Source organism: Hetaerina americana, unplaced genomic scaffold (genome assembly GCF_022747635.1).
Source record: "Hetaerina americana unplaced genomic scaffold, ioHetAmer1.1.p SCAF_5, whole genome shotgun sequence".
Taxonomy (NCBI): domain Eukaryota; kingdom Metazoa; phylum Arthropoda; class Insecta; order Odonata; family Calopterygidae; genus Hetaerina; species Hetaerina americana.
Genome location: NW_027287095.1, coordinates 69,377,193 through 69,402,115, shown reverse-complemented (window position 1 = coordinate 69,402,115; position 24,923 = coordinate 69,377,193). Strand labels below are relative to the sequence as shown.

General features: G+C 43.5%; 1 protein-coding gene across 1 annotated transcript in view; it reads right to left on the bottom strand.

Annotated features, from left to right (window-relative positions):
• The window catches only part of wg (Wnt family member 1 wingless), a 95,108-nt gene extending 70,615 nt beyond the window's left edge, over positions 1-24,493 (bottom strand). The window contains exons 1-2 of the mRNA XM_071592521.1: positions 24,354-24,493; positions 19,280-19,542 (exon numbers count right to left, since the gene is read on the bottom strand). Coding sequence (XP_071448622.1) covers positions 19,280-19,542; positions 24,354-24,493 — 403 coding nt within the window. The remainder of the gene's footprint in view (positions 1-19,279; positions 19,543-24,353) is intronic.
• Positions 24,494-24,923: the final 430 nt, after the last annotated feature.

The following is a 24,923-nucleotide window of genomic DNA, read 5'->3' as shown; positions in this document are numbered from 1 at the left end:
ATTCCCTCCCCAAACTCTCTCTCCAGAAGAGAAAAAGACACATTGCCCACAACCCATACACAATCAATTCTCTTATATTTCCTCCAAGACTTCTGCCCGTTTCAAGGAAAATGCCTTACTCATCCTCCAATACAAGATCGCCCAGCACCGCGCACAGAAGTACGAGGAGGCTCTGATTTAGGCCGTGATATTTCTTAACTTGCATATCTCTCTAACTCCTTCCCCCGCACCCCGCCATTACTCCTCCCCCCCATCTCCACACCCGGAGAGCCTCTCTTTCTCTCTCTCTTAATCTCACCAGCAAAAAGGTCCGCCAAGAGTGTATTCATGTATTGTCTGTTAAAGGCATCGACTGCGTGGGTTTGCGTGTGGAATTCCATCACCTCAACCCCCCCTTGAGAAATATAAAGAAGGGGGATTGGGGATGAGGAAAAAAAGAGGATTAGTAATGCTTTTAGCGTGATCAGAAAGCGCTGGGATTGGAATGGCCGCGGAAGAAAAAAGTCGGGAAACGACGGAGGAGGAGAAGATGGAGGATAGAAAGAGAGAGAGAGAAAAGAGAGTGGAGAGGAGAAGACTAGGGAAATAGCATTCGTTATTTTTTTGTTTATACCACTCGTGTTTCTCTTTTTTTTGTCTCCGCTGTTGCAAAAGGGTTCAGAAAGGCATAAAAAGGACGGCATATGTATTAGAGGAGCGTTTGGTTTTTTTTTCTTCCTTTATATGCGCGTGGGTGAGACATTCGGGGAATTCTGATGCCACGTCGACGCATGCACGGAACACGACGCGTTCACTTGCTCTGGAAGCATGTCCATAGAAATGTGATCTCTGGAGTCACCCTCGCCGTCTATCTAGGTCAGGGAATCGATTGATTTCTGAGAAAACCGGGACTTGAAACGACTCATGACATTCAATTGTCTCTGCGACCTTATTGTTGTTGACTTCAGCATATGTTATGGAGAACACCTAACCCTTTCTCTAAACGTTAGATTCAGGTACACACGCATGTGACTCACTTGAATAATATTTCTGTGCAACGGGAACGTGGTAGTTTAGGGAGTGGAACTCAGGGCTGCTGGCATCTAAATCAACTCGATACTTAGCAAGCCACCGGTAAGGCAAGCTTCGTAAGGGCATGTGCCGGGAGATGTCAGTTGTACAGAAATATTAGTTCATTGGTTCATATCAATTCGTCGAGTTCTAGTATTCATATTAAATTTTAAAAATTCAATTTTATTCAAAGCATCAATTCTGTTTTCACCTATTGAGTGCCATCGTTCGATTCCGGTTGACACCTCTGGCCACTCTCAGCTTTACCGAAGCAGTATACTTTTGTGGGTACCAAATATTCCTTGGAAGCCATACGTGGACCACAGGAAAAAAACTTGCTCTCTTACCCTGGTATGAATTTCATGCGTCGTTGAGCTGGTACAAAATAAGCTCTTTCCCCACCAATCCAACCAACTTTCCGGTTGATAACTGCGGTTGGTTTTATGGCATTGCTAAAAATATAAACCATCGTGAGGTAATTTATACCGAAAAAATTCGCACTTCATATGACTAAAAAATCACATTCGCTATCGGAGGATTCAAGTGTAATAGCTCTATCGGTAACCTTAAAAAATCAACTCTTTCTGTGGAAACGTACTCAGCCGCTCGACCATTAGCTTGTATTATTGATTAAATTGTAAAAAACCGCAGCGTTAATCTTCGCAAATAAACTGACGATGGTACTTTCAAAACATTCCTCAATATCGCTAAAATGGGCTAAGTTAGACGTTAGTATTCTCATTTCCATAAAGGAAACGATAGCATTTGCAATATTTTCAAGGAAGGGGAAGATTGACTAAAGTTGGAGCGAATGCAGTCCGAATTTTTTTGGCCCGTAAAACCGCTTCGCTAGCTACAAAGAGCGTCATCTCGATGAACAGCTAACTCTCCCCCTTTACTGATGTGCCCATGGTATCACAGCGTAGGTATCGATTACTGCTTCTGTAGATCATTCAAAGTATAGTCTAAGGGAAATATTTCTGGTGATTCCTTTTGGGTCTCACGGTTCCGATGTGTTTTTCGCATTTGGCTGAAGATTGTTTAAAAACAGGGTGAGAAGGTACGTTTCATGGAAGCTCAAACATTTTTGAAAAGAAAACGTAAATTATAAAAGCCATTGCAGATAATTTTTAATTTTTTGTTGCAACCACTTCACCGAGTTTTTTTGCCCTAGTGTTTACCCTCAGGACGAGAGAACGGGAGAGAAAGAGCTTCTCCGATGCCCATTCGAACACAAAACAAGGAATTCGGGAGGTCGTGGGCGTGGAGACACGAAGTTGGACTCGGAGTAGGAGATGGCAAATCACAGATAGCCGAGAGAGTGAAGAAGAATAACACGTGGGAGCAGTCATTTCACGGGCGAGCTGCCTCGAGGCACTCCACGGCCGACGCCGGAGCAAGCGGATTCTGTGATCTCTATGGCACGGCGCTCGACCAGACCCCGCTCTGCCTGCCAGCCCTGCTTACACCAAAAGGGAACTGCGCCAAAGGGAGGGAAAAAGATCTGACGCTCCGAAAAAGCAGACGGAGTAGCAGCTGGGGGGCGGAATGTCCTCACCCTCATCCGCGGCGGCTCGCCCTCTCCCACGAGTAATCCGATAAATAGGGCCGAGGAGAAAGACTTAATCCGATTTGGTCCATCGTCCGCCCCGCGTTACTGACCTACCTACACGGGCAAGGCTGTTCGCCGGCGTTACCGGCCCGGTGCGCCAATTCTTCGAGAGTGGGGGGGGGGGCGGGAAGAAAAGGCCCGTCATCGATGATGGGGGAGGGGTGACCGATAGGATTTCGGGCGACGCAACCGGGCACGGGGGGATCGGGGTATTCCGATGTCTTATCTTGAGGGAGGTAATCTGATATCGCTGGCGGCTCCGATGTTTTTTTCACGGAAATCAAACCCGAGTCAAGGTTCTTTTCCGCATATTCTTTTAGGATTGGAATTATCTTCTATTATTGGCGACGCTCCACAAATCAAACCGATATCTTAAATCCACTTAAAGCGGGACGTAATGCTCCGGAGGTTAAGGTTTTAGAATAAGTACAACATCCCTCAGCACGGGTAATCCGTGCTGAATGCCACAGCAGTTCCAGTGTTAAGTCCTACCTTCTCCTGTGCCATTCTTTCGTAACCTATCTGGGAGAAGCAAGCATGACCAAAACGGTTTGAGGATTTTGTGTAACGATTTCATGAGCTAGGAAGCTTATTCGTAGAAATTCGGTTCTTCACGGGTATCCAGCTGTTCCAGCCTACTGTCAGGAGCCATGTACATTTTTGGTGTGCGTTCAGAAGGCAACTCTATTTCTGGTGTGGCAAAATAATTTTCCGACCACGATGGTCCAGTTTGTATACGAGTAAAGCTGTGTGAGGAATTTTTTGCGGAGGTAAACACTGCATGTTCTCTACAATTTACGAAAAAATGGGATACGTATATTCATATACCCCTGGAAAGAGTTCAGTTTGGTGAAATATTAAATTAGGCTGTTTTACGGAGATGCCAATGCGGAGGACTGGAATACCTATCTAACCCATTTGCAATTTGATAACAAGTTCAGAATGATTGCAGTTGGTTAGATCATCATTTAAATATAATAAAGAGCAATGTTGAATTTTTCCGGCAACAATTTTCAGCGCGTGGAATAGGTTTGGAATACAATAATTGTCGCTTAAAATGCAGGTTTGTTGAAAAAGGGCAGCCTTTTTATAGAAATATTCTCTATTAAGGGTCCGGGTGTTCGACCAAGATACGATAATACAATATATTTGCTCAGGCATATCTAATTAGAAAAACGGAACAAAGAAAATTCTGGCAACATTATATTGCTTTAGAATGAAGCTTTAATTTTTTGGATAAAAATGTAAATTTTACGAAAAATAATCAGTTAAACTAGATGGATTTAATTGTATTACCAAAAAGATCATGTGCTATGTCGCATAAAAACCACACCGTTCGTGCAATCGAGAAATTTGCGGCTTTATCAGAATGGCTCGTGACAAAATGGATACGTAAAATCTCCTCCACTTCTCCGACTGTCCTCGTCATTACGACAGTTTTAGAGAGACAATGAGGAAGATCAAATATGGGCGTATTAGTCCTTTGGTCAAAATTTGGAGGATAAGGGGGTGGGGGACCGAGAAGAGGGATTCCGTCAAAAATATGGCGACCGTTGAATCACATTTTCCTTAGCTACTCCACAGATCTCAGTAAGATCTCCCTCCCCTTTCACTCCCTTTATCATTCGTCTGTTCCCCCTTTTCATCCTCGCGCTCCCTCGTCAACCTTCCCCCCCTCTAATCTCTATCCTTCCACCCAGGACCTCATCTAGAACATCCTCCTACCCTCTTCCAAACCCCCATACGCAACCAGCTTCATTTCCGAACCCCCGAACTCTCTCTTTCTCTCTCCCTCTCTCGGCTAGAGACGCAGTCGCACGTAAAGGAGGACAGACACACGTCCCACATTGACCCCCCCTCCTTCGTCCTCGGTCCACCCCCCTTCCATACTTACCCACCCACTCAGCTCAGTCGGAGACGTCCGTCATTATTTACTCGCTCGCCGCCTTCCCCGCACTTCTCTACGCGGTTTCTCAATTCCATTCCACCATCTCGACATCCCACCCTTAATCTCCCGTCATCTGCCCACTCTTCCCTCCCCCAATGCCACGTGCTGGATTTCCAGTTCCACGGAGGCTGGTTGTTTTCCCTCCCTGAACCCCCGCGAACCATTCGTCATTCCAGAAATATTGGGCAAAAAGTTGGGAAAACGGGCTCACATTGAAGGATATGCGGGTGGGTGGGTGGAGAGATTGATGGAGGGAATGCCAGTTTCGATCTGGCAGAAGAGGAAAGCGACAACGTGAAGGATGAAGGTAAGGGAAAGGTGGGCGTGTTGCAATGACACAGTAGACTTCGAGAATGATGGGAAAGAGTTTTGTGTGTTTGATAACTATTGGTTTAGGTAATCGACCAAAATGGCAGCAAATGACGCAGATGAGCTAAACTGATATTACCTAACTTGTAGTTTTAATGGATTTAACGTAGCACAATAAACTGCACAAATTATCAGAAACCGTGCCGTAAATGTCCGGAAATACTCGGTTTATACGACTAGAAGATTTTTAATTCAAATATATATATATATATATATATATATATATATATATATATATATATATATATATATCTATATCAAACAAAGGTAATGGACTATTTATAAGTCAAAAAGAGTAGTGTTCAAATCAGGTCGTAGAGGGAGTAGGAATTGAAATATAAGACAGAGGACAGCATGTGTAACAATCACACGAACAGTTTGGAAGAAACAAAACTGGTAAAAAGGGAAAGAGACAACTACCCTACAATCATCATAAAAGTGAGAAGAATGACTAAGTCCTAACAACACCCCCCACATGCCCTTAAGGTGGCTTGCGAGATATTTTGTCCATGTATATGAAAATCGCGTAAATAATGCTGGACGTATTTCCAAAGAAGGGTAAAAATGATTGTTTGATCAGCCTACGGTCTGTTTGGAAGAAGAAATACTTCCTACTATAAAAATACTTACTATTCCGATTAGAAGTTACTGTAGGGGTAGTTCCCATAAAATCATTGAAATCGTTCTCCTAAAGTTTTACGTGTACTATTGAGTATTATTTACCCCTTTAAAATTGCCAATCAGATCAAATCTTTCAAAATTAGCTGTTTAACGAGTGATATATACCATGAAAGATGTGTAGGTTGGCATTAATTTGTAGGTTTTGCTTGCGGTGTTATTCTTAATTATGGGTGGTGACCTAACACCCCCCGCCACACGCCCTTGCGGCGGCTTGCATGCTTACCTCGTAGATGTAAACGAAAATGTAGAAGGGAAATAAAACTATGAGCGGTAAAAATCATCTTTGCGTGTCCCTCCTTAGTTACCGATTTCATCGGCCCGGCCGTAGCGGAAACCGGTGAGCTCCTCGCGCGTTTACCGACCCGGGGAGTCTTCCCACGCCCGGTCAATCCCCAAGCTAAACAGTGTGGTCGGGGAAGCAATGGGCGGGGGATCCTCACTCCCTCTATTCCCCTGCGCGCCCAGTCGTCTACGGGCACGGATTTAATGGAGCATTTAAGCAAAAGGGATCCGAACGCCAGAGATCCGGAAGGAGCGCAGGGGCCGGGCGGGGGGGGGGGGAGGAGGATGGACTCGGGGGAAAGGGGGAGGGGTAGTCGGGAGGGAGCTGTCAAACGGGAGAGAAGAGGGCGAAAGAGTAGAAGACCGGAGGAGGGAATAAAAGGTCGGGAGGAGGCGGGGGGAGTGCGTGGGTGGAAGGGAGGGAAAGAACGATCGGCTCGAATGATAACATGAAAGTAGTTTTCGAAGTCCCATCCTCACGTCCCCCCATCCCCAAAGAACCCCACCGATTGCCCTCCTCTCCCCTCACCAAGCTAACTCCCCCAATCCTCTCCCCCCTCACCGCCGCGTCTCCCTTTTTCATTCGGATGCCAATTTGTCTCTAATTTAGTGGTACTCAATGGACCATTCCCGAGTCGCCCCGGCAACCCCCTTACCAGACCCCCTCTCGTGCGTGATGTGCTCAGCCTCTCGGTAATCCCACACGAGGTCTCTTGTTTTTTTGTGATTTTTCCACCCCAATGTAAGAGGCTGGAGGGGAAGGATGGCGGGTCGGGAAGAATCGTGGGAGTGTCCTTACACGGGTGAGTGGGGTGGGGAGGTGGAAGAATCGCGGAAAGGGGTTACGAGGAGGGGTGGATTGAACTGACTTGTGTGGGTGGATGTGTGGGCGAACGACGTTTGGGAGAGGAAGGGAGGAACGAGAGAGGGGATGGAGAGACTAGCTACCCCTTGGGAGAGGACCTCAGCCTCCGGGGGAGGGTGGGGCAGGGGAAGGAGGGTGAAGGCGCTCGAGACGGTGAGCCAATGGGAACGGAGGCCCTCTCTCCGCCCGCACCTGATTTCGCATCCACCACGTCCGGACCCATCTCCCCCCTCACTTCTTATTTATCACCCCTTCCTCCCAACCCCCGAATCCAGACCCGCCCTTCCTCTTTATACCCTCTCTCATCCTGAGTCCCTTGCCTTCAAATCCCCTCCCTCCTACGTCTTACGCCTTCGAAATCCGTCTCAAGTAATCCCGATTACAAATTGAGATAAATGTGAAAAATTCGTCCTTGCTCTCTCTCTTTTTATATCGAGGCGGAGCGGCCTCCCAGCAAAAAAATGTTTGCTCCCTTCCCTTTTCTTCTTTCCACCGCGCTCGTCTGGCCTTCTCCTTCCATCGTACCGCCAGCGATTCAGCTTTTTTTCCTTTCCGAAGCGCATTCTCTTCCCTAGCTGGTTTACAGGAATGAGACCGAGTTGAATTTGCTTCCGCTTTAGGATTAACGGGTGTGATTTTTGGGGTTTCCGCAGATCTCTCATTTTATCTTTAAATTTAATGCGTATGCGTATTGGTGGTTTTATGGGTCGAGCAGTCAAAAAATACCAACCTTTTTCCTACATGATAGACGACAGACGCACCCCTCCCTAGTCATTGTGTTATCTACCCATTTGAAAGATCATCATTTAAATTGATAAAGGCCGTGGAGAAATGTTACCGCTGGCGGTTGAGTAAATGGCAAGTACAACGGACTTTTTGAGATTTTTACCATTTATAATAAATATTTCCTCAACGCGGCATCATATCAATACCCTGTTTTTAACAGTTGTTTAATAGCATGAAAATATTTTATCTTTCAACGTAGGCAAGGAAATTACTAAAATTCTAAGATATACCAAAACATGTAATTACGAATATTTACTCCATCATTATTTTTTAGATTTTATGGCTGTTTAACTAACGGCATTTTCTACTGTTTACATCAGAGAATTTTATGCGTAGAAAGCTCCACACTAAATATCTCTACCACAGAATATGAACTACAGGTATACCTCGACATTGGGTGAGTAACGTTGCCAAGTAAAGAAAGACTCGTCAGTATATGCAACTTTAACTTATTTTTTTAAACATTATTTGCATACAGCAGTAGCGCCCATTTACAGTGAAAAATATGGCAAAAACATGGAAGAGGACAAAATACAATAACAGCATAGCAATAAACAAGGAGTACTGAACACGGACAGGGGAAATATTTGTTGACAGGCGGGATAAAGCATGGGTGGTGAAATTGTTACATGATAAATAAAAAGGACCGACAGTGTGAGGGAGTGAATTTAGGAGGAAGGAGAGGTGAAATAAAGGTGAGCTCTTAATGAGAGATGTCCTAGGAATAGGCAGATGGAGTAGGGAGCGGGAGGATCGAGTTGGTATCCTGAAGTTGAAGAGAGAGAGCATTTTAGGGCAATCAATAGTCGCGTTTTAAGAGTTTTAAATAAGCTTTGAGTCTGCTTTTGACTCTTTGCTTTGAAAATCTGATTTTAGTAGTGAAGTATTTCCATAATAGGGAAAACACCTTTGCAGCTTTCCACTAAGAATATACACTCTCCCCTAGTTTCGAAGCATTGAAAATATTTCAAGTGAAAACTTGAAAATTAAGAGTAGAAAAAGAAATATAACGAAATTAGTAGTGAAAAATAACATAATTTGGTATTTTCCATGTTTCCATTACTCCAGCTCGAGTTAATAAATTTCTTTTGCCTTCAAATATCGTCACGGTTTTCGTACGGTAACTCATTTCACCGTGCCAAGGGTTGTATCTCTTTCAAAAATCCGGTTAAGTGTCTTATTCTGCTAACAGTGCCTGACGCGTGCGTGAAATATACCGTCAGCATGATGAAACATTAAAACCTGATTCATCGCTATAAAGCATCTTTCTCTTCATTAGTGAGAACATAACTCTCATATAATCGCCCCTTCAGCCTCCCATTTTAGAATAGCATAATAAATTATGACTATACCCATAGGATTCTATTCGTGAGCTATGTGAATTGATTCGCTGATAGTTGGAGCTGTCCGCAACTAATCTATTAAAAAAAATAATGACTAAATTTCTTTTTAATTGAGCTCCCTTCTTGCGGACTCCCACAAACCACTCATTTATTTCCCGGTTTACTTTCCCAACCTGTTTACTTTTTCATTCTTTAATTTTCTCCAAAAATGTCCGGTCACACAAGCTATCAGACCTGCTCACATCAATGTTTAACATGCTCCACGACTCCTTTTAATAACCTCAGCATCGTTCAATTATATAAGCCCTACAGTATTGTGAAATTGATAATTTGAGTCACCATTCCGACTTATAACTGTATAAAATCAGATATGACCCAATTATTTTTTCTGATAGGAAAACACGGGAGTGATTACAAATTGAGTAGGTGAATTGAGGCTGAATATTTGAAGGAACGAAAAATTGCACATATTACAAGGAAATCAAACCAATTTGACTTACTTAAACTTATGAATAGGACAAGTCCCTCAGTAAACGTACCGACAATTCGGAAAGTGACGAAATTATAGGGATAACTAATAAAGATTAGTTAGAGAAATTATTTATGTACCACTTATTTATTCGTTCGTTTTCCACTTGCTCAATTCATGACCACAACTTCAAATAAGTGCTAAAAGTTAGTGCAAGTGTCCTTATTGCAAGATGCAACCATTACACATGTAGCATCATGACTTTGAATAGATGTAGATAAAAAGTGGCACTAATTACACACTTGGCCTGACGGCAACGTCCTCTCCAGGAGCAAATTATTAAAGTCCCTAGTATTAAAAAAAAGTGGTAAAGCAGTCAAGTACATCACATACTCATTCGACTTATTTCCTGCGTACTGTTTGGCATGCATGCGTATATAGGTGTGGATAAAAATTGGAAAAAATATTACCATGCCCCTGAAATAAACGTCTCTGAGAACAACTCAAATCAAAGTGGAATCACATAGACACATCACATATCGCGGACCCAGTAAACGCCATTCTATTCCCGGCAACCACCCCCCACCGATGCGTCTCTAAGGCCAGCATGGTGGTTCACAATCGCCCACACACCTGGGCGCTTGCGTTTCGATTGGGCGAATTCCCTCCTTCCTGATTCCCTCTTCGCCCACCCACTTCCCGATTTCCTTTCCTCCTCTCACACACCAAAAAAAGAAACCTTTAAGCCTCAGACTTAACCCCCGTTCTGCATACCTTTCCCCTCCCCAGCTGCCAACCCTTCTCCGTGACTTTCCCTCCCTTCCTCCAACCCCACCCACCTTCCTGGCGAACCCTCCCGCCCGGAGCTGGCTGCGTCGCATCGCGTTGTCTTCCGGTTCCTCGATTCCTTTGAAAAATCCATCTCCGTCGTTGACGATGAAAAAAAAACTTTGGTAGGCTCCATCGCGATCTCCTCTTCCTTCCCAATGCAACGCCCTCTCGACTTCATGTGCTCTGTAGTGATTTTGTTTTCTCTTCGAAACGATTCTAAGATCTACCATTTTCATTGGTCTCTTCTTTCTGCCAGGGTTTCTCTTCACTTCCCTTGACGGAATCACAATGCTTACGTTTACCGTGGATTGGAAAATGCTTTCCAAACTCACAGAACTGAGGCCCGGGGCAGTTGAAAAATATCAAAGAGAGAATAGGATCCTCGGGACAGTTAACAGCGATAAACACGAACACTGCACCTTGGTGTCTTTGATAAAGATTTAACTTGATCCTAGGTAACGGAGCAGCAAAGTTTATGCTCGTTCATTTCTTAAGAAACATTTATCTCTTCTCATTTCATGAAGTACATCCATGAACATTAATGTACCTACCTGAGGCAAAAATTTGCATCCATGTCTCGTCCTGATACCGGCACATGTTATTTAAAAAGGTGACAGTACCGCTCCCAACTCAATCGACTCACGCGACGAACTTGTAGTTCGTGACAATAAACAAGACAAGAGACAACAAATCGAGCTCAGAAGTCACGGAACGAGATGGTCATCGAACGGGAAGAAAAAGTATACGTACGTGGCTTGAAGTGGGTTTTAATTTGAAAGGAATATTACACTATTTATTTTGAAAGGTACATTTTCGTTTCTTTCCCGCGACCTAGATGCTTTGACCACTCGAGGCGTTTCATTTGCTTTGGACAGATGGTATTTATTCTGGTACTAAAATTAAAGAGCAATGCTTGTGTGGGGAAGAGCTGGGTTCTCCTTTCCACCCCATCCACGCCCATGAACTCTTCTCAATATCCCCGCTTCCTAATTGACTATTTCCACACGCACCTACTTCCACGCGCGCCTATCGCTTGCACCACAAGGAGTCACACACTCTATTCCCCATCTCCCAACTCCACCCAACCACCATTCCGCACTTCTACACATACTAACACACACACACTCCCTCCATCTCATTTGCTTCTACTGCGCACAGAGCAAGAAAAAAAGAAAAAAAAGAAAAAAAAGATGAGTCGCCGCCCGCCATGGCACGGGTTTCCTCACAGAGCTGCACGCGGAGTCGGGAGTGACTTTCCGCTAAGGACGCAGTGTCGCGAGGTCTGGCGAACGGGAAAGTCCCACCAAAATCCCGATGCCATCCTCACTCCACTTGTTCAATCTACCAACTACTGAAACTCATGGAGGAGAGTCTCCATCAATGCGGCGGATGGTATGAAAGGACGCCCGTCCTCGAAAAATAATCCTTAAGTGGTCCAATTTGAAATCTTCATTGAACGTTGAATCGACTAAATCGTCGTAGATGATTCAATTAAAGTACAGACAGGGATCTAGATTAATTTTGCGTCAATGGAGTGGAAAAGCAGTGTCGCACATATAGTCAGAATTCAGTCTCTGGAATTTATGCTTCCTTCTATAATCGTTCAGCGAACGTCAAAGAATAGAAGATGCTTCTACTTTTTTCACCAATGTATAACATCATTGTCACTTAAATACTTCGTTACTTATAAGCATGTGTTTTGCACAAAGATTTTATAATTAGCTTATAAATTAATTAATTAGACGATATATTTTGAGAGCTTTTTCGGAGTACTCGCGCTGTAAAAAACTCTGGACGTTTTTTGCCTTTATTATTTAGCATTTCACATTTAAATATATTAACAATGTCGGTAAGGGAAAAATTCGTTAGCTATTACAGCTATATCAATTATATGTATCTTGTAATAAATATTGCTCATTACCCCATAGCCTGGAAGTGCTTAAAACCTATTATTCTATGTTATATTAAGCTTAAAATATCCCTTGATGATTACTGTTGGCCAAGCGTTATTTCATGTTGTGGTGTGAACGTCTATTAACCCGTGGATGATTAAAAGTCTTATTAAAAGTTCATTCATCAATAATTTTGTCATATAATTATATCGCCAAAGGACATCTGAATTGAGTAACGTTTATATTTTACGCAGAATTAATTAAAAAAAATAATTTTCTCAATAAGACTTTTCAATATAGAAATACAATTATAAAAATGTTGTATCTTGGATACGGGCAATGTATGGAGCCTTTCAGTACTGCGAAAAGAATGGAGAGGTAGCCTCCGCCTTCTGATTTTCCCCATGATTATCGCTAGCATTTTGTATACCTCCGCGGAATGATGGGCGAAATATTTCCAAGACAATATTCAAGACCTAATTGAGGGAGAAGTTAGTTGATTGGAGGGTTGATTTTCTCTAAAATAAAACCGTGCGGTCCATTTCAATGGCCAATGAATGAAGAACGTGTCCTGATGACAGCAATTAAGCCGCAAACCGTCGATAGGAGTAAACACTTGGCAGAGATAAAGTGATGATTATCTACCCTCCATTCCTTTCACGCTCACCTCAACAAAGAACCGATCTCACGACGGTCATTTCTACGCAAACATCACCTTCCTGTGCCGCGAGCGGAGAGGGGGTTGAGGGAAAATAAATACGAAAACACCCGAAAACTGGATAAGCGGGGGGGGGGACACCCTTGAATAGAAGAGAGGCGGGGGAGAAAGAGGAAGGAAGAAAAACTATATATGTATAGGAGAATCCTTGTTGATGTTGGCATTCTCACTTTGCCCAAGAATAAAAAAGAACTCTCTGCAAATAAATCGTTTTCCGTTTGAGTAATATTTGAGGGTCCCCTTTCGCTCTTTAAAGGCGGGGTTTTTCGGGGCGGGGGAGGGGAAAAGGAAAACCAGCCTCTTTTCCCTCCGGTACGCCTGCGTGGCGGCGAGCGGACCACGGGGTGGCGAGGGAGATGGAAGGGGAGAGGGGACCTCCCTGCACCGACGCTTGTGGTGGTGTTTGAGGGAGAGAGAGAGAGAGGGCCCCTTCACCGGGGAGCCGACACGACCCCTACCGGTGAGAGGGAGAGAGAGCTCCGACTTTATACTTCCTCCTCCTCACCCGTTCCCGTACGCACACACAAAACTTTCAAGCGTTGCACACACAGACACACACCCCGACTCGCTCACTCTCGCTCTCTCTCTCTCCTGGCCTCGCTTCCCTCGATGGCTTTCCTGTCCACCCCAAAATCCTCACTTCACCTCTCGCTGGGCAGGCACATGGGCACGCTCAAGAAGCTTAAGACTCACGGGCATACCCACCTAAGGGGTGAAACCCAACCCCTCCCTCGATCTCCTTTCGTAAGTTAACCTCTTCTCCTGAAGAGTTTTTGAAAACGTTTTCACTCCCCACCCAGCCCACACAACCCCCTCCCCCCTTCACTCCCCCGCGCCCCGCACGCTCCCTTCATCCTCCCACGCACATCCCCGGCCATCCATCCTTCGAAAGGAGTGGAATCCTTCTTATTTGCCCCACTTTCCTCCCCTCCCTCCGTCATTTTCATCCTCTCCACCCCTCGCCTCCGAAGCAGGCTCTCTCGGAGAGTAAAAGGGGTTGGTTTTTTCTGGCGAGGGGCGCGGGGAGTGGTGGCGAAGAAGGAAATCTTGAATGGGGGAGAAAGAGAGAGAGAGTGGGTGGAGGAGGTCCGTCTGTTGACTGGCGTGTCCCTTGCCGATCCTTCACTTCTGGGCTCTCTGGGGATGATTCCCACCGGGCATCCCTGGGTTGTGGAAACTCAGGGGTGCAGAGTTTTAAGGAAGGGAGGACGAGAGAGAGAGAGGAAGGGAGGGCGCGCAACCTCGATGTTTCCGTAGAGTCGAAACTAGGTGGAGCGTCTGGGTGGAAGATTCTCCAATTTGATTATTGGAGGCTTCTTTGTCCCTATGTACCATGCGGATTCGTTGAAAAACGCTCAAGGTTTCCCAAGGTTGTTTTCTCAAGGTTGTTGGAGGAAGGGATTTTTGCATGAGTGTGTGCTTCACTGTGGGTGTAGTTTTCCATTTTGACCATTTTGCAAGTGTTATTGTTCCTTTTTACGGGTGGTGACCTAATATGTAGATGTAGCCCATTATGTAGATGTAGATGTAAATGAATAGTTTGAAGCTGCCAAGTGGAATGGTTTACCCGTCAAAATAATGTGGTCGCCTTTCTCTTTAATTTATTTTTATATTTCGCATGACTCCATCCAAAACAATACGCGTCCTATTAACAATCATCTCTCAGACCTGAGGTTCTCAAAGGAGTCTCATATGACAAATTACCCCATGGTCTTTGGCAATGGAGATTCCACAAAAGCATCCAGTGCAGAGATACCTCTCACATGAGAACTTTTGACGAAGGGAACCACTAGAGTTGAGGGATGAGTATAAGTAATTCGGTATCACATATCTAATAGAAGCTGCGGACAGAATAGAAATAAAATTATAAAATCAGCACGAGAAAATTAATTGGAGAAAATGCTATTCTCTTGCAAATAATTCCAAGAAAAAAAGGCCCAGTCCTCAAGTAAAAATAAACGCTGGAAAATATGAGATCGCAGTCTCCGTATCTGCTCATACCACTGAATCTTCGACCTGACGAGGAAAAAGTGAATGCAAATACCTTCTTACTTACTAAACAATTGAAGCTTGTAATTATTCCGAGACGAGAACCAATGTTCTAATCTCTCTCTTCGATTTAACTCAAATAGTTTACTTGATTATTCGTTGTCGTATCCGTTTTAAAAACAATCTGTGCTAGGTATTTGATCTATGTTTATCTAGAAAATATATTCCAAAAAGACAATTTTTGTTTTAGATAAGATGAATAAATGTAGCATAGTTTGATCATCAAAGTTCAAATCAATGTGAAAGTATTCGGTCATAATCAATTAAAACACTTCACGAAAATCAGAGATCTTACGGGAAACATAAATTAATGAATTCTAACCTCTATACTACGCCAGTATCTTTAATCCGTAATGTACCACTGAAAAGCATATCATTTCTAACGAAAACTGATAAATAAAAACAAACGAGATCATATATTAATATAAGTACCAACCTAACTAGGTTTTGTTAACAAGTGGTTGATTTTATTGTTAGCTTGAAATTCCTTCGCGGGAAAAAAATTAGAACTCAAATTTGCTTCCACCCTGATCTATTCGGTCCGGACGTTTTGCCACGTTTCACGGACTAACTTCCGGCCATCTGACGACGCACAAAAGCAGCAATTTCACAAACATCGAGTGGAAAATTGAGAGGGTCGATTAGCGACGGTGAGCACACAGTCTAGGGAATAATGAGCAATCGATCGGCGTTCGATTCCCATCCCATCCGTTACCCGGATGAACGGTCGGTCGCCTCATCCTTCTTCACCCGCCACGCCCGTGGACAGGGGGCCCTTTGTATCCCTTTCCCGGTCGTCCTGTTTAAGGTGCTTCCCTCCGTCCTTTTGAGCACGAGTAGTGTGTCTACTCGTATCCTTCGACCCACCCATTCTCTCCTCTCCCTCGCCACTTCCCGTGAGAGAAGTCTTAAAGGCCGGGGTTGAGTGTGAGTCGGAGTAAGGGGAGGGTTGGAGAGTGTTTGTGAGAATGCACATACACACACGTGAGGGCGCGCATTTGGGGGCCACCATTATCTCCCCTGGTGTCGCGGTGCGTGCTCCCCCAGAGCACTTCACCCATTCGACCCATCCCTTCCTCCTCCTCTCCCCACCACCCTCTCCCCCGGTTCTACTCCCACCATCCATCCCCCAAACCCCTACCTCCTCTTCATTCACTTCCCAAAAACTACCCGAACACACAAATACACAAACGGGGACGCTAGTGCCCGAACAGCCGGTCGCCGTAGTCAATTTCTATGCGGGGTCATCCCATTGTCCTCCACAGATACGGACGATCCCGGAGGGCAAAGAGAGAGAAAGAAAGCTTTTTTTCCGTGTGGTGCATTCGAATTTTTTTTTTTTACTTATTCCCACCCTTAGATTCCCCCTCTCGATTCTTTCCCCCCCGCCTCCTATTCGGTTCTTCTATCCCAATCCTCCCCGGACGCTGCGATGCGTCAACCCGTTGGAGGGACGAGTGGTAATGGAAACCGTTGCACCAGTTTATTTGTGTCCGCCTCCTTTCCTGGCGAGCTCGAGAGAGCGGTGAACTGAGGCGGTTAATTTGTGTCAAAGCGTTAGGTTGTGTGTTTGTGTGTGAATGCGTGATTGTCAAAGAGGCTTTCGATCTATCCTAGCCCTCAGCTATTGATGGGCAATCGATATGTTCCGCATAAGTTGATATGTTAACGCCAAAGTTGCATCATTTGAAGTCAACTCGAGCCAAATCCAGTCACGGTGAGGATACAAATCCAATCGAAGATTGGGAGAAAATATATTCATTTTCCAAAGACTCAAAAATAAAAGTGCGTCGTATGATCTGGAAAAAAATCCATGTAGTCAATTATACCACCGAAACATCGTAGCAGGTAGCGAGCAGAATATATAGTAGAAACACGATTTCAGTGTTTAGCAAAACTGTTTGAAAAGAATGTAGTTCATATGTACGGGAAAATAAAGTTTGATTCGGCTCTTATTGTCACTTCAGATCGGGAGATAAAGAGAGAGATAAAGTTGCACTATTTTTTACGAGTGATGTCCTAAATCCCTACCACATGCCCTTGCTGCAGCTTGCGGGGCATTATGTGTATGTAGATGAAAACTTTTTGAACTTGTCCAATCGATTTAAACCATTCTCCTAAAACCCAGTGATATTTCACAATATGCTTTAGCATTTAAATTGTTACATACTCGAGAAAAAAATGTCTGGAGATTTCAGTGGATGGCCTTCACAATGAGACCAAATACGTGCAGCAGGTATGCACCCTGGTCACGTCAACGCCCTCCAAACTATTTGCGACCATTCCAACCGAAGGCAAGTTTCCTCTTCAAATTTTCCGCTCACTTTTCTCCCGTTTTCTAGCATTCTCAACCAAATCCCTTAAAGCGCACTCCATAATGGAATCCTACAATCGCCTGAGAGCAGGTATCGATTTACCCATAAAGCCGAAGCAGAGAATGAGGGACATCCTTCTTTACGCTCACACCGGATCTCCAAAGGAACGGACGCGGGCCAAAAGGGGAGGTAATGGAGGTTAAGGAGAGATAAGGCGAGGATTACAATCTCCTTTGACCCATTCTACTAAGCCCAAGGAGGTAGAAGAGAGTGAGAAGTAGAAAAGGTGGAGGAGAGCATAATACCCCCCTCACTTTAATAGCTTCGAAAGAGGGAGAAGGGAAGAGAGAGATACTTTCAGAAAGGACACATGGCGAAGTACCCCGACCGAGTAAGGGCTGAGGGCAAGGAGAGGTGAGATCGCCGGGGATAAGGGAGTGCCGAGGATCTCTTGCACTCCTGCGTCACACGGTCCTCTTCCCTCTCTCCATCTGCACTGTCCCCTGAAAATGTGACCGTACCCCTCCCTTACCCTCCTCCCCACTCTCCCACCCTTTTATCCCCCTCCATTCCTCCCTCCCTTTCATCGCGTTTGTGTAACGATGCTTGTTAGATTGTCCCTCATTCGGTTGAGGGGGGCAGGGCGTGGAGGATGACAAAGGGGGGATTACCGCCGGAGAAGGGGTCCGTCCCAGAGGCATCGCGGGCCAATGGCGTGCCTGCGACTGTCCTCATTCCTCCCCCCGCCCCGGATAGTTCCCCCCCCTCCTCCTCCGTGGGCCGGACCCTTTAAATGTCCCCCAACCCCACCCTCCAAAATGACACGCACTCCTCCCTCCCCGTCCTTTCCATTAATGCGACACATGTTCGCGTCCGACAATCTCCCCCTCCCCTCTGATTTTGCATGCACACAATGGCCGGCTGGTTAAAACAGCCGACTAAACGCCCCGACCGCGCCAGTTTCCATGAGACCTGGGTCCGAAGCATGACGTCTCTACTCCAGCCGACTCGTTCGCTTATATTTTGTCCCTACCCTGCTACTCCCGCCCGGCGGGGTTTTGAGAGGGATGCTGGTCCCATTTACGACGTCATTGATGCTGCTCAATCGGTCCCGTCGATGCAAGTAATCCCTGCTGGTGCTCCCGTTTTCCCCTTTTAGTTGCCGTTGTTTAAACAATGCACCAGAGAAATGACTTCAACCAAATACCGATTAAATGCTGCATATTTTGCTAAGTTCCCATACGTACACCCCGATGGCATTGATCTACAGGGGGAAGGCATATTTTTGAAATTGAAAATTTTTTGAAAAATTGAAAGCGACAATTCATTTTTACATAAAAATATGATTAATTGTGGTAACGAAAGAACTTTTTTGATAACATATTACTGTGATAGTGTTGATCACCGAGATCAAATAAGAGACATTCACCGACATCCATAACGATTCTAACCCTCGAACAATGCGCAACCATAACAAAATGCACAAAATGCACAAAAAATTTAAGTAAATGCACCAGAGTGCATTTACTTAAAGGTTAAAATTCAATGTTACAGTCGATCATTGCATTATTTATATGTGCCAGTGTTTTTAAGTATGAGCTAATATATATTCAAATGAATGTATGCTCTAATAGTTATGCATGAATGGCTATAATGATTGTACATGTACTGCACTAGCTCCCTGCAACACAAATATGTACATGCAACGGCTTGCGGGGTATTGAGCAGGCGATTGTGCGATTTAAACCGCTGTCATTCCGTTATTATATCTAAATCTACGTCTATTTACGTATCAATGAAGTGAAAAAGAGTGGTAGAGGCGAACGGATCTATGATCCTTCGCATTCTCTTACCAAGCATCACTAGCACCCAAATTTCTCAGAAATGCTTCAGGGTTTGAGGGAAACAAGGACGCAATTTGAGGGCGCAGATTCCACTAAGTACCGGTCCTCAAATCTAACGGTGAATGTTGAACGCAAGACGAACCCACTATGCTTTCTGGATGCAATATCAAAGAAGTCCACGTGAGAATATCGATCGACGGAGGTGTCAGTGACTCGTGTACTCACCTCTGTCCACTATTTTCCCGAAGAGGTTCTTCCCCCTCAGGAAATTCCTCGTCGAGCAGTTCCATCTCCTATTCCGGAACTGGAATTGACACTCGGCCACGGCCTGCGCCGCCCCCTTTGCCACGGCCACCAACGAGCCCGGGTTCTCCCGCACCAACCGCCGCTGCTTCCTCCGGAGCGTAGCGAGCACCGAGGAGTGCATGGTGAGGACTCCGGGGCTGAACGGAAGCAAGTTGTTGGGTTCACCTGCCTTAGCAATCCCCCTTTCGGAAAAAAGTAAAAAAAAGAGAGGTATATTAGCACTTGGGAGGTTGGACATGGATGGCGCTACAAAGAAGATGATGTATCCTTGACGAACAGAACCAATTACTTCTTTAATTCGGGCCTAAGACCGTAGGCGCGTGGCAGAATGGAATAAGAATAAATATACGTGTTATCGAAGGCCATGAATGGTGCTGAGATTAATTTTCATTTAATCTAATATTTGGTAGAGACCACATAAAGGTCTGTTGGTTTATGGGACTATCAATCTACCAATTAATCAATTGGTAGCCCTTGAAGACACCCATATTTAATCTTAATACGGAAAAGGTACACTGCCACAAGATATTTCTACTTCCGCTGATGGGAAACATAAGTTATTTCCACTGAGAATGAGTACATTGAAGCATATTTAAGTCATATGAATTCCATTTATATGAAATAGAATAAATATCCATTAAAATTTAGGAATTGCTAACAGAATATATATCAATATGGGGGTAAGGAGATCGTTTTATGCATACACAAAAGAAATAAATTAGAATTAATGCAACCATACTATTTTGCAAACAAAATAATGAACCAATTCCTTGAGAGAACGAACCGAACGAGTCCCAATTCTTCCAGTAGATGAAGTATCAATAATAGACCCTATTGCAGAAATCGAGTGGCCTGGAAAACCTTTCTCTGCGAAATCTCTGCAGAAAACCTGCAGCAGAGCATTGACTTTATTTGCAAGGCCTTAAAAAAAATGGAGTTTACCCATTCCCCGGAATAGTAAAAACATCCTATCCCGTTGGTATGGTAAATTACACATTTCTCTAATATCAGGTGAAGAGATTCCATTTGGCAACAAAATCTGCCTCCGACACGTAGATGAAGGGGTTGAAAAACTTGTGAGGACGATTTTATGACCGGTATGACTCTTGCACATGTTGCAGCGGCATTATAAGACATTTCATCTCTCATCCCTGCCCCATCCCCACAAAAATAACCCTCTCCCTCCCCACACATCCTACTCCTCCTAAACAGCTTCTTTCCACCCTTCCGCAGTGGTATCTGCGTAAGACGCAACCCACCTTCCCATCCAGCTGGGATGCGGAGAAGGCCGGATGCTCGTAAAAATTGATTTTTCATTTTTCAAAAAAAAATACCGTTAACCCTGATCCGATAATTTGCTCACTTCATTTATTTACGACCCGGCCCCGCATGGGTGGATGATGGAGGGAGAGGGTGTCCACGGCGAGGTAAAATAAAATGTGGTAGATAACGTTTCCGCGTGCCCGTAAATGTCCATGTCTATCCATGTTTCGAAGCAAGAAGAAACATTCAGGATATTCCCCGGGAGATTGAAAATTGAGTTTTACGAGTTTGGATCTCCCTTCCCTTCACTGATTTTACGCAGCCGTAGCCAAAGCACCGCGATGATGATAATGCTCCACGAGAGAGACTCGATAGAAAGCTCAAAATGACGAGAAAGAGTCGATTTTAGGATTCAGGATTATGTATCAAGTGGATGCGCTTGGCCGTGTCTCGGGAAACAGGAAAGCCTGGGAGACGGGGAGTTGTGTGTTGGTGGTGAGTTAGGAAAAATGGGAAAGAGGAGGAGTTTGAATAATGAAAGAAGAAAAAAAAAGTTTAAGAAACGAGTGTGTCAGGATATCAGGTTAAGAACGACTGCGAGACTTAAAGCGATGCGTTAAAGAAGGGTCCACTATTAAAACGAAAGGGGAGAAAATTCCCCTCCTCTTTACAAACCGAGGAAGCTTTTGAGCGCAATTTATGTCCCTGAATACATTCTGTAAACATTTATGATGAGAAGAGGGACTATTCTATTTAGGACACTCGACCACTTCATACTTCCTAGAAGACGTTTCCGGAAACGTGTATGAATTAAAAAAATTATAAAACAGCGCGCGTGATTTATCGAGCCCTTGAGGCCGTGTCGTAGATTTAATCGAAGATTTTTTTTAAACCTTTGTTTTTTTTAAAAAAAGGAAACGATACTTTTTTTATCTCTCTCCACCCAATCCTAATGACTTTCAAGTCTCCTCTCACTCCCCAACTTTATACCTAAATGAATTCTGTACGTCGCCGTCCAAACTCTCCTGACCTAAAGGCACGACTGACTGACTGACTTGCCCCTCCCAGCATGGTACGCTGCAAACACGCTCGAAGGGGTCGTGAATTCGAGTTTTCGTGTTCTCGCCGGGACATGAGGAGAGTAAATGGCAGTGGAGAATGGAAAAAAGGGGTTTATTTGATACCTCAATTGCCTCTCACTTCGTAACAAGCCTCGACCACGGCACACACAAAGATTTATTGATCTCTTAAAGCCGCAACGACCTCTTAAACGAAATCTAAATCATTTTTCTGGAACGTTAACAATTCACGGAACGACATACTTTACGATGCTCTTAAACGGCAATCAATAACAATGCATGCGGGGTCCAGTTAAACGAGAAAATGTTTGGGTGTCTGCAAGGACGTACAATGCTTGTTTATTTTCCTGAATTCTGGTCTTTCATAGTATGCTCATGCAAGATGAAGTAAGCCAATGGGAACTAAGTCCAAGATTGGTATCAAGTAATTATGTCACCCATTATTTATGCATGATTTATTTATTTATTTGAAGAAGTTCGAAAAAGGAAGATGCGAGCAAGTGAGGTTTTTAATAATGTCATTGGTTGTATATGTCTGTCGTGGATAAAGTACGAAAATATTACATTCGTAAATAATTAGCATACTTCCCATCAATTTTTGTCACTAATTTCATAAAAAAGTTTTAAACACTAGGAAGTTACAATGTAGCTTCATAGTGTTGGCAACACGAAGTTGGTAACGGTCGTGAGGACACGTCTCATAAATCTATCTATCTATTTACACAATACCCCGCCAATTGTACAGGGAAGCCATAGTTTAGGGTCTAATAAAAAAGTTCCTATTTTAGTTGATCTAAGCGATTTTTAAAAATCATATCTCATGAACAGTGAGGAATGAGAGAGAGTTGTGATACGGTTAACCTATGAGATCGGGATGACGGCAGGAGAATAGGGTGGCATGTGGCGTTATCTATTTGCTAAATGACCCCTTTCTAATATCTGAATCTACGTAATATCCCACATTACAGGCACAACATGCATTTATCTTTAGGTTCGTGCATGAATTCTAATGCTGCGCCAGAATATTTTATCCCGTTATTTCTCAATGGGAGAGTGACTAGTGAGTGACTGCCAACGTCGGTTAAAGTCTCTTAAATGCCAATATTAATGATTTATTTACTTTAAAATGAGTATTAATACTTTAATTTTATTATCTTAAATGTTAAATTAAACATATTGGTAGAAACGATTGAAGATTTACCCACGAATTAACACAGGTAAAAGTTATAAACTATTAAAAAAATTCGGCGCAGTTCAACAAAATATTCATAAGAACAAAAAATACTTTCTTTTCGTTCTAAACTACGATTGAACCGTAAGCCATAGTACAAATACTTTGGTTTAGGGTACATAAGCGGTTAGAAAGAAGAAGGAAATTAAGACGCTTTATTATTATTATGGAGTATGATAGAAAAAAAGTGCAAGAAAATTATGCGATGGGTTTTTATAAGCAGTGTTCACATTCACTGTAAAATATGAATCAAGCGAGTGATTCTTTAAGACACATTTTAACAGGGAACATTCCTCATATTACTCTTTTCATTAATACGAATCGATACAAGTCCAGAGAAAATAAAAAAAATTACAGGAAAGCCATTTTTTTCTGATTTAATCCAGTAGATCAGTGAAATGTGAGTATTACGTCACCATTCATGGGAGCTGGATGAGGAGCATGGCAGGCGGATTTTTATGACCAACTTAAGAGAGTAATTACTAAAAGACGGTCAGAAAATTGTGCAAAAATAATCAAGAGCTGGGACGCCACTAAATCAAATGTATACGGATACCACCACAATGGATGAAGCAATTTCGAAGGGCAATCGTAGTGGTCTTTTGTTAAGGTTAGAGTTTCGTAACGTACCAAATCAACTAACGTAATTTTACGTAAAGTTCTATAATCCGTTTAAAAATATTTTAAAATTATTCTTCTACCTGATTCAAGTAAAATAAACTTTAGAACGACTATCGAGCTTCAGAATCCCTGCATGTATTTTTGAATTTATATTTAAGTATGTTTCAATTAAAGGTGCTGTGTGACAGGTGACCTTCTATTCGATATGGTACGTTAGTTTTAAAGCCGTTAGAACATTATAAATTATGGAATATTGAACAATAGGCAATGCCGGGAAAACAAACAGTCCAGACAGTTACCTTTGCACAGGTAAGACTAAGGAAGGGATATACTTCTACATCTACATCTACTTAATACCCCGCAAGCCGCCGCAAGGGCGTGTGGCGGGGGTTGCTAGGACACCACCCGTAATTTAGAAGAGAAAAAGAAAAAATAAACCGCATGCAATAACGACAAAATGATATATAAAAAAAAAACATGGCATACATTCATGCATGAACACTTACACGCCACACACATGCAAACACTCAAACTACCAACTAACATACACATGCACCTGAAAGTATACCTAACATCTCTATAGTGTTTAATTTTGTTCCTACTTGTAAATTCAACGTTTTTAATATTTCTAAAGTGACTTGTAGTGGTTTCTAAAGTGGTATTCATCTCTCGACTTGGTAGACTATTTTCCGTTCCCTCTACCCATAAGGATAAAGTTTTATCCTCAGTACCTCACGCGTCAGCATTCAAAACACGTTAGGTGACTTAGAGACCCCCGTCAGTCAAAGACGCAGAGTACCCTCGCTCCCACCGAACCAAATCCTCTGTGTAATAGCGACCAAGACACAGTGACCCATTTCCGTTACTTACTGGGCCGGCACCGGATGGGACAAGGAGAGGGCAAGTCCGGAGGTTTCCTCGCTCGGGAATAGCTAACATGCTCGCTCGATCAGACAGACGGGAGGGCTGGGAAGCCGGGGGCGCCTGTGGGGGAAGATGCGGGGAAACCCGGTGATGGAAGGCGTGTGGTGGAAGAGATAGGGTAGGTGAGGGAAAAGTAGGCGTGTGAAACATGTGGGTATGTGTTGGATAGGTTCATAGGTACTCATAGATATATGTGCATGTGTGTGTGTGTATATATATATATATATATATATATATATATATATATATATATATATATATATATATATATATATATATGTATATATATTGTTTTTTTTACGATTGTACGGAAAAACTCACACGAGCGGCACAATAATGGGCTGACACAATATAACACAAATAAAATAGAATAGCAACATTAACACGGAAGTGCCGAATAGTACAATACACAGTAACACATAATATAGAAACACAAAAAAAGAGA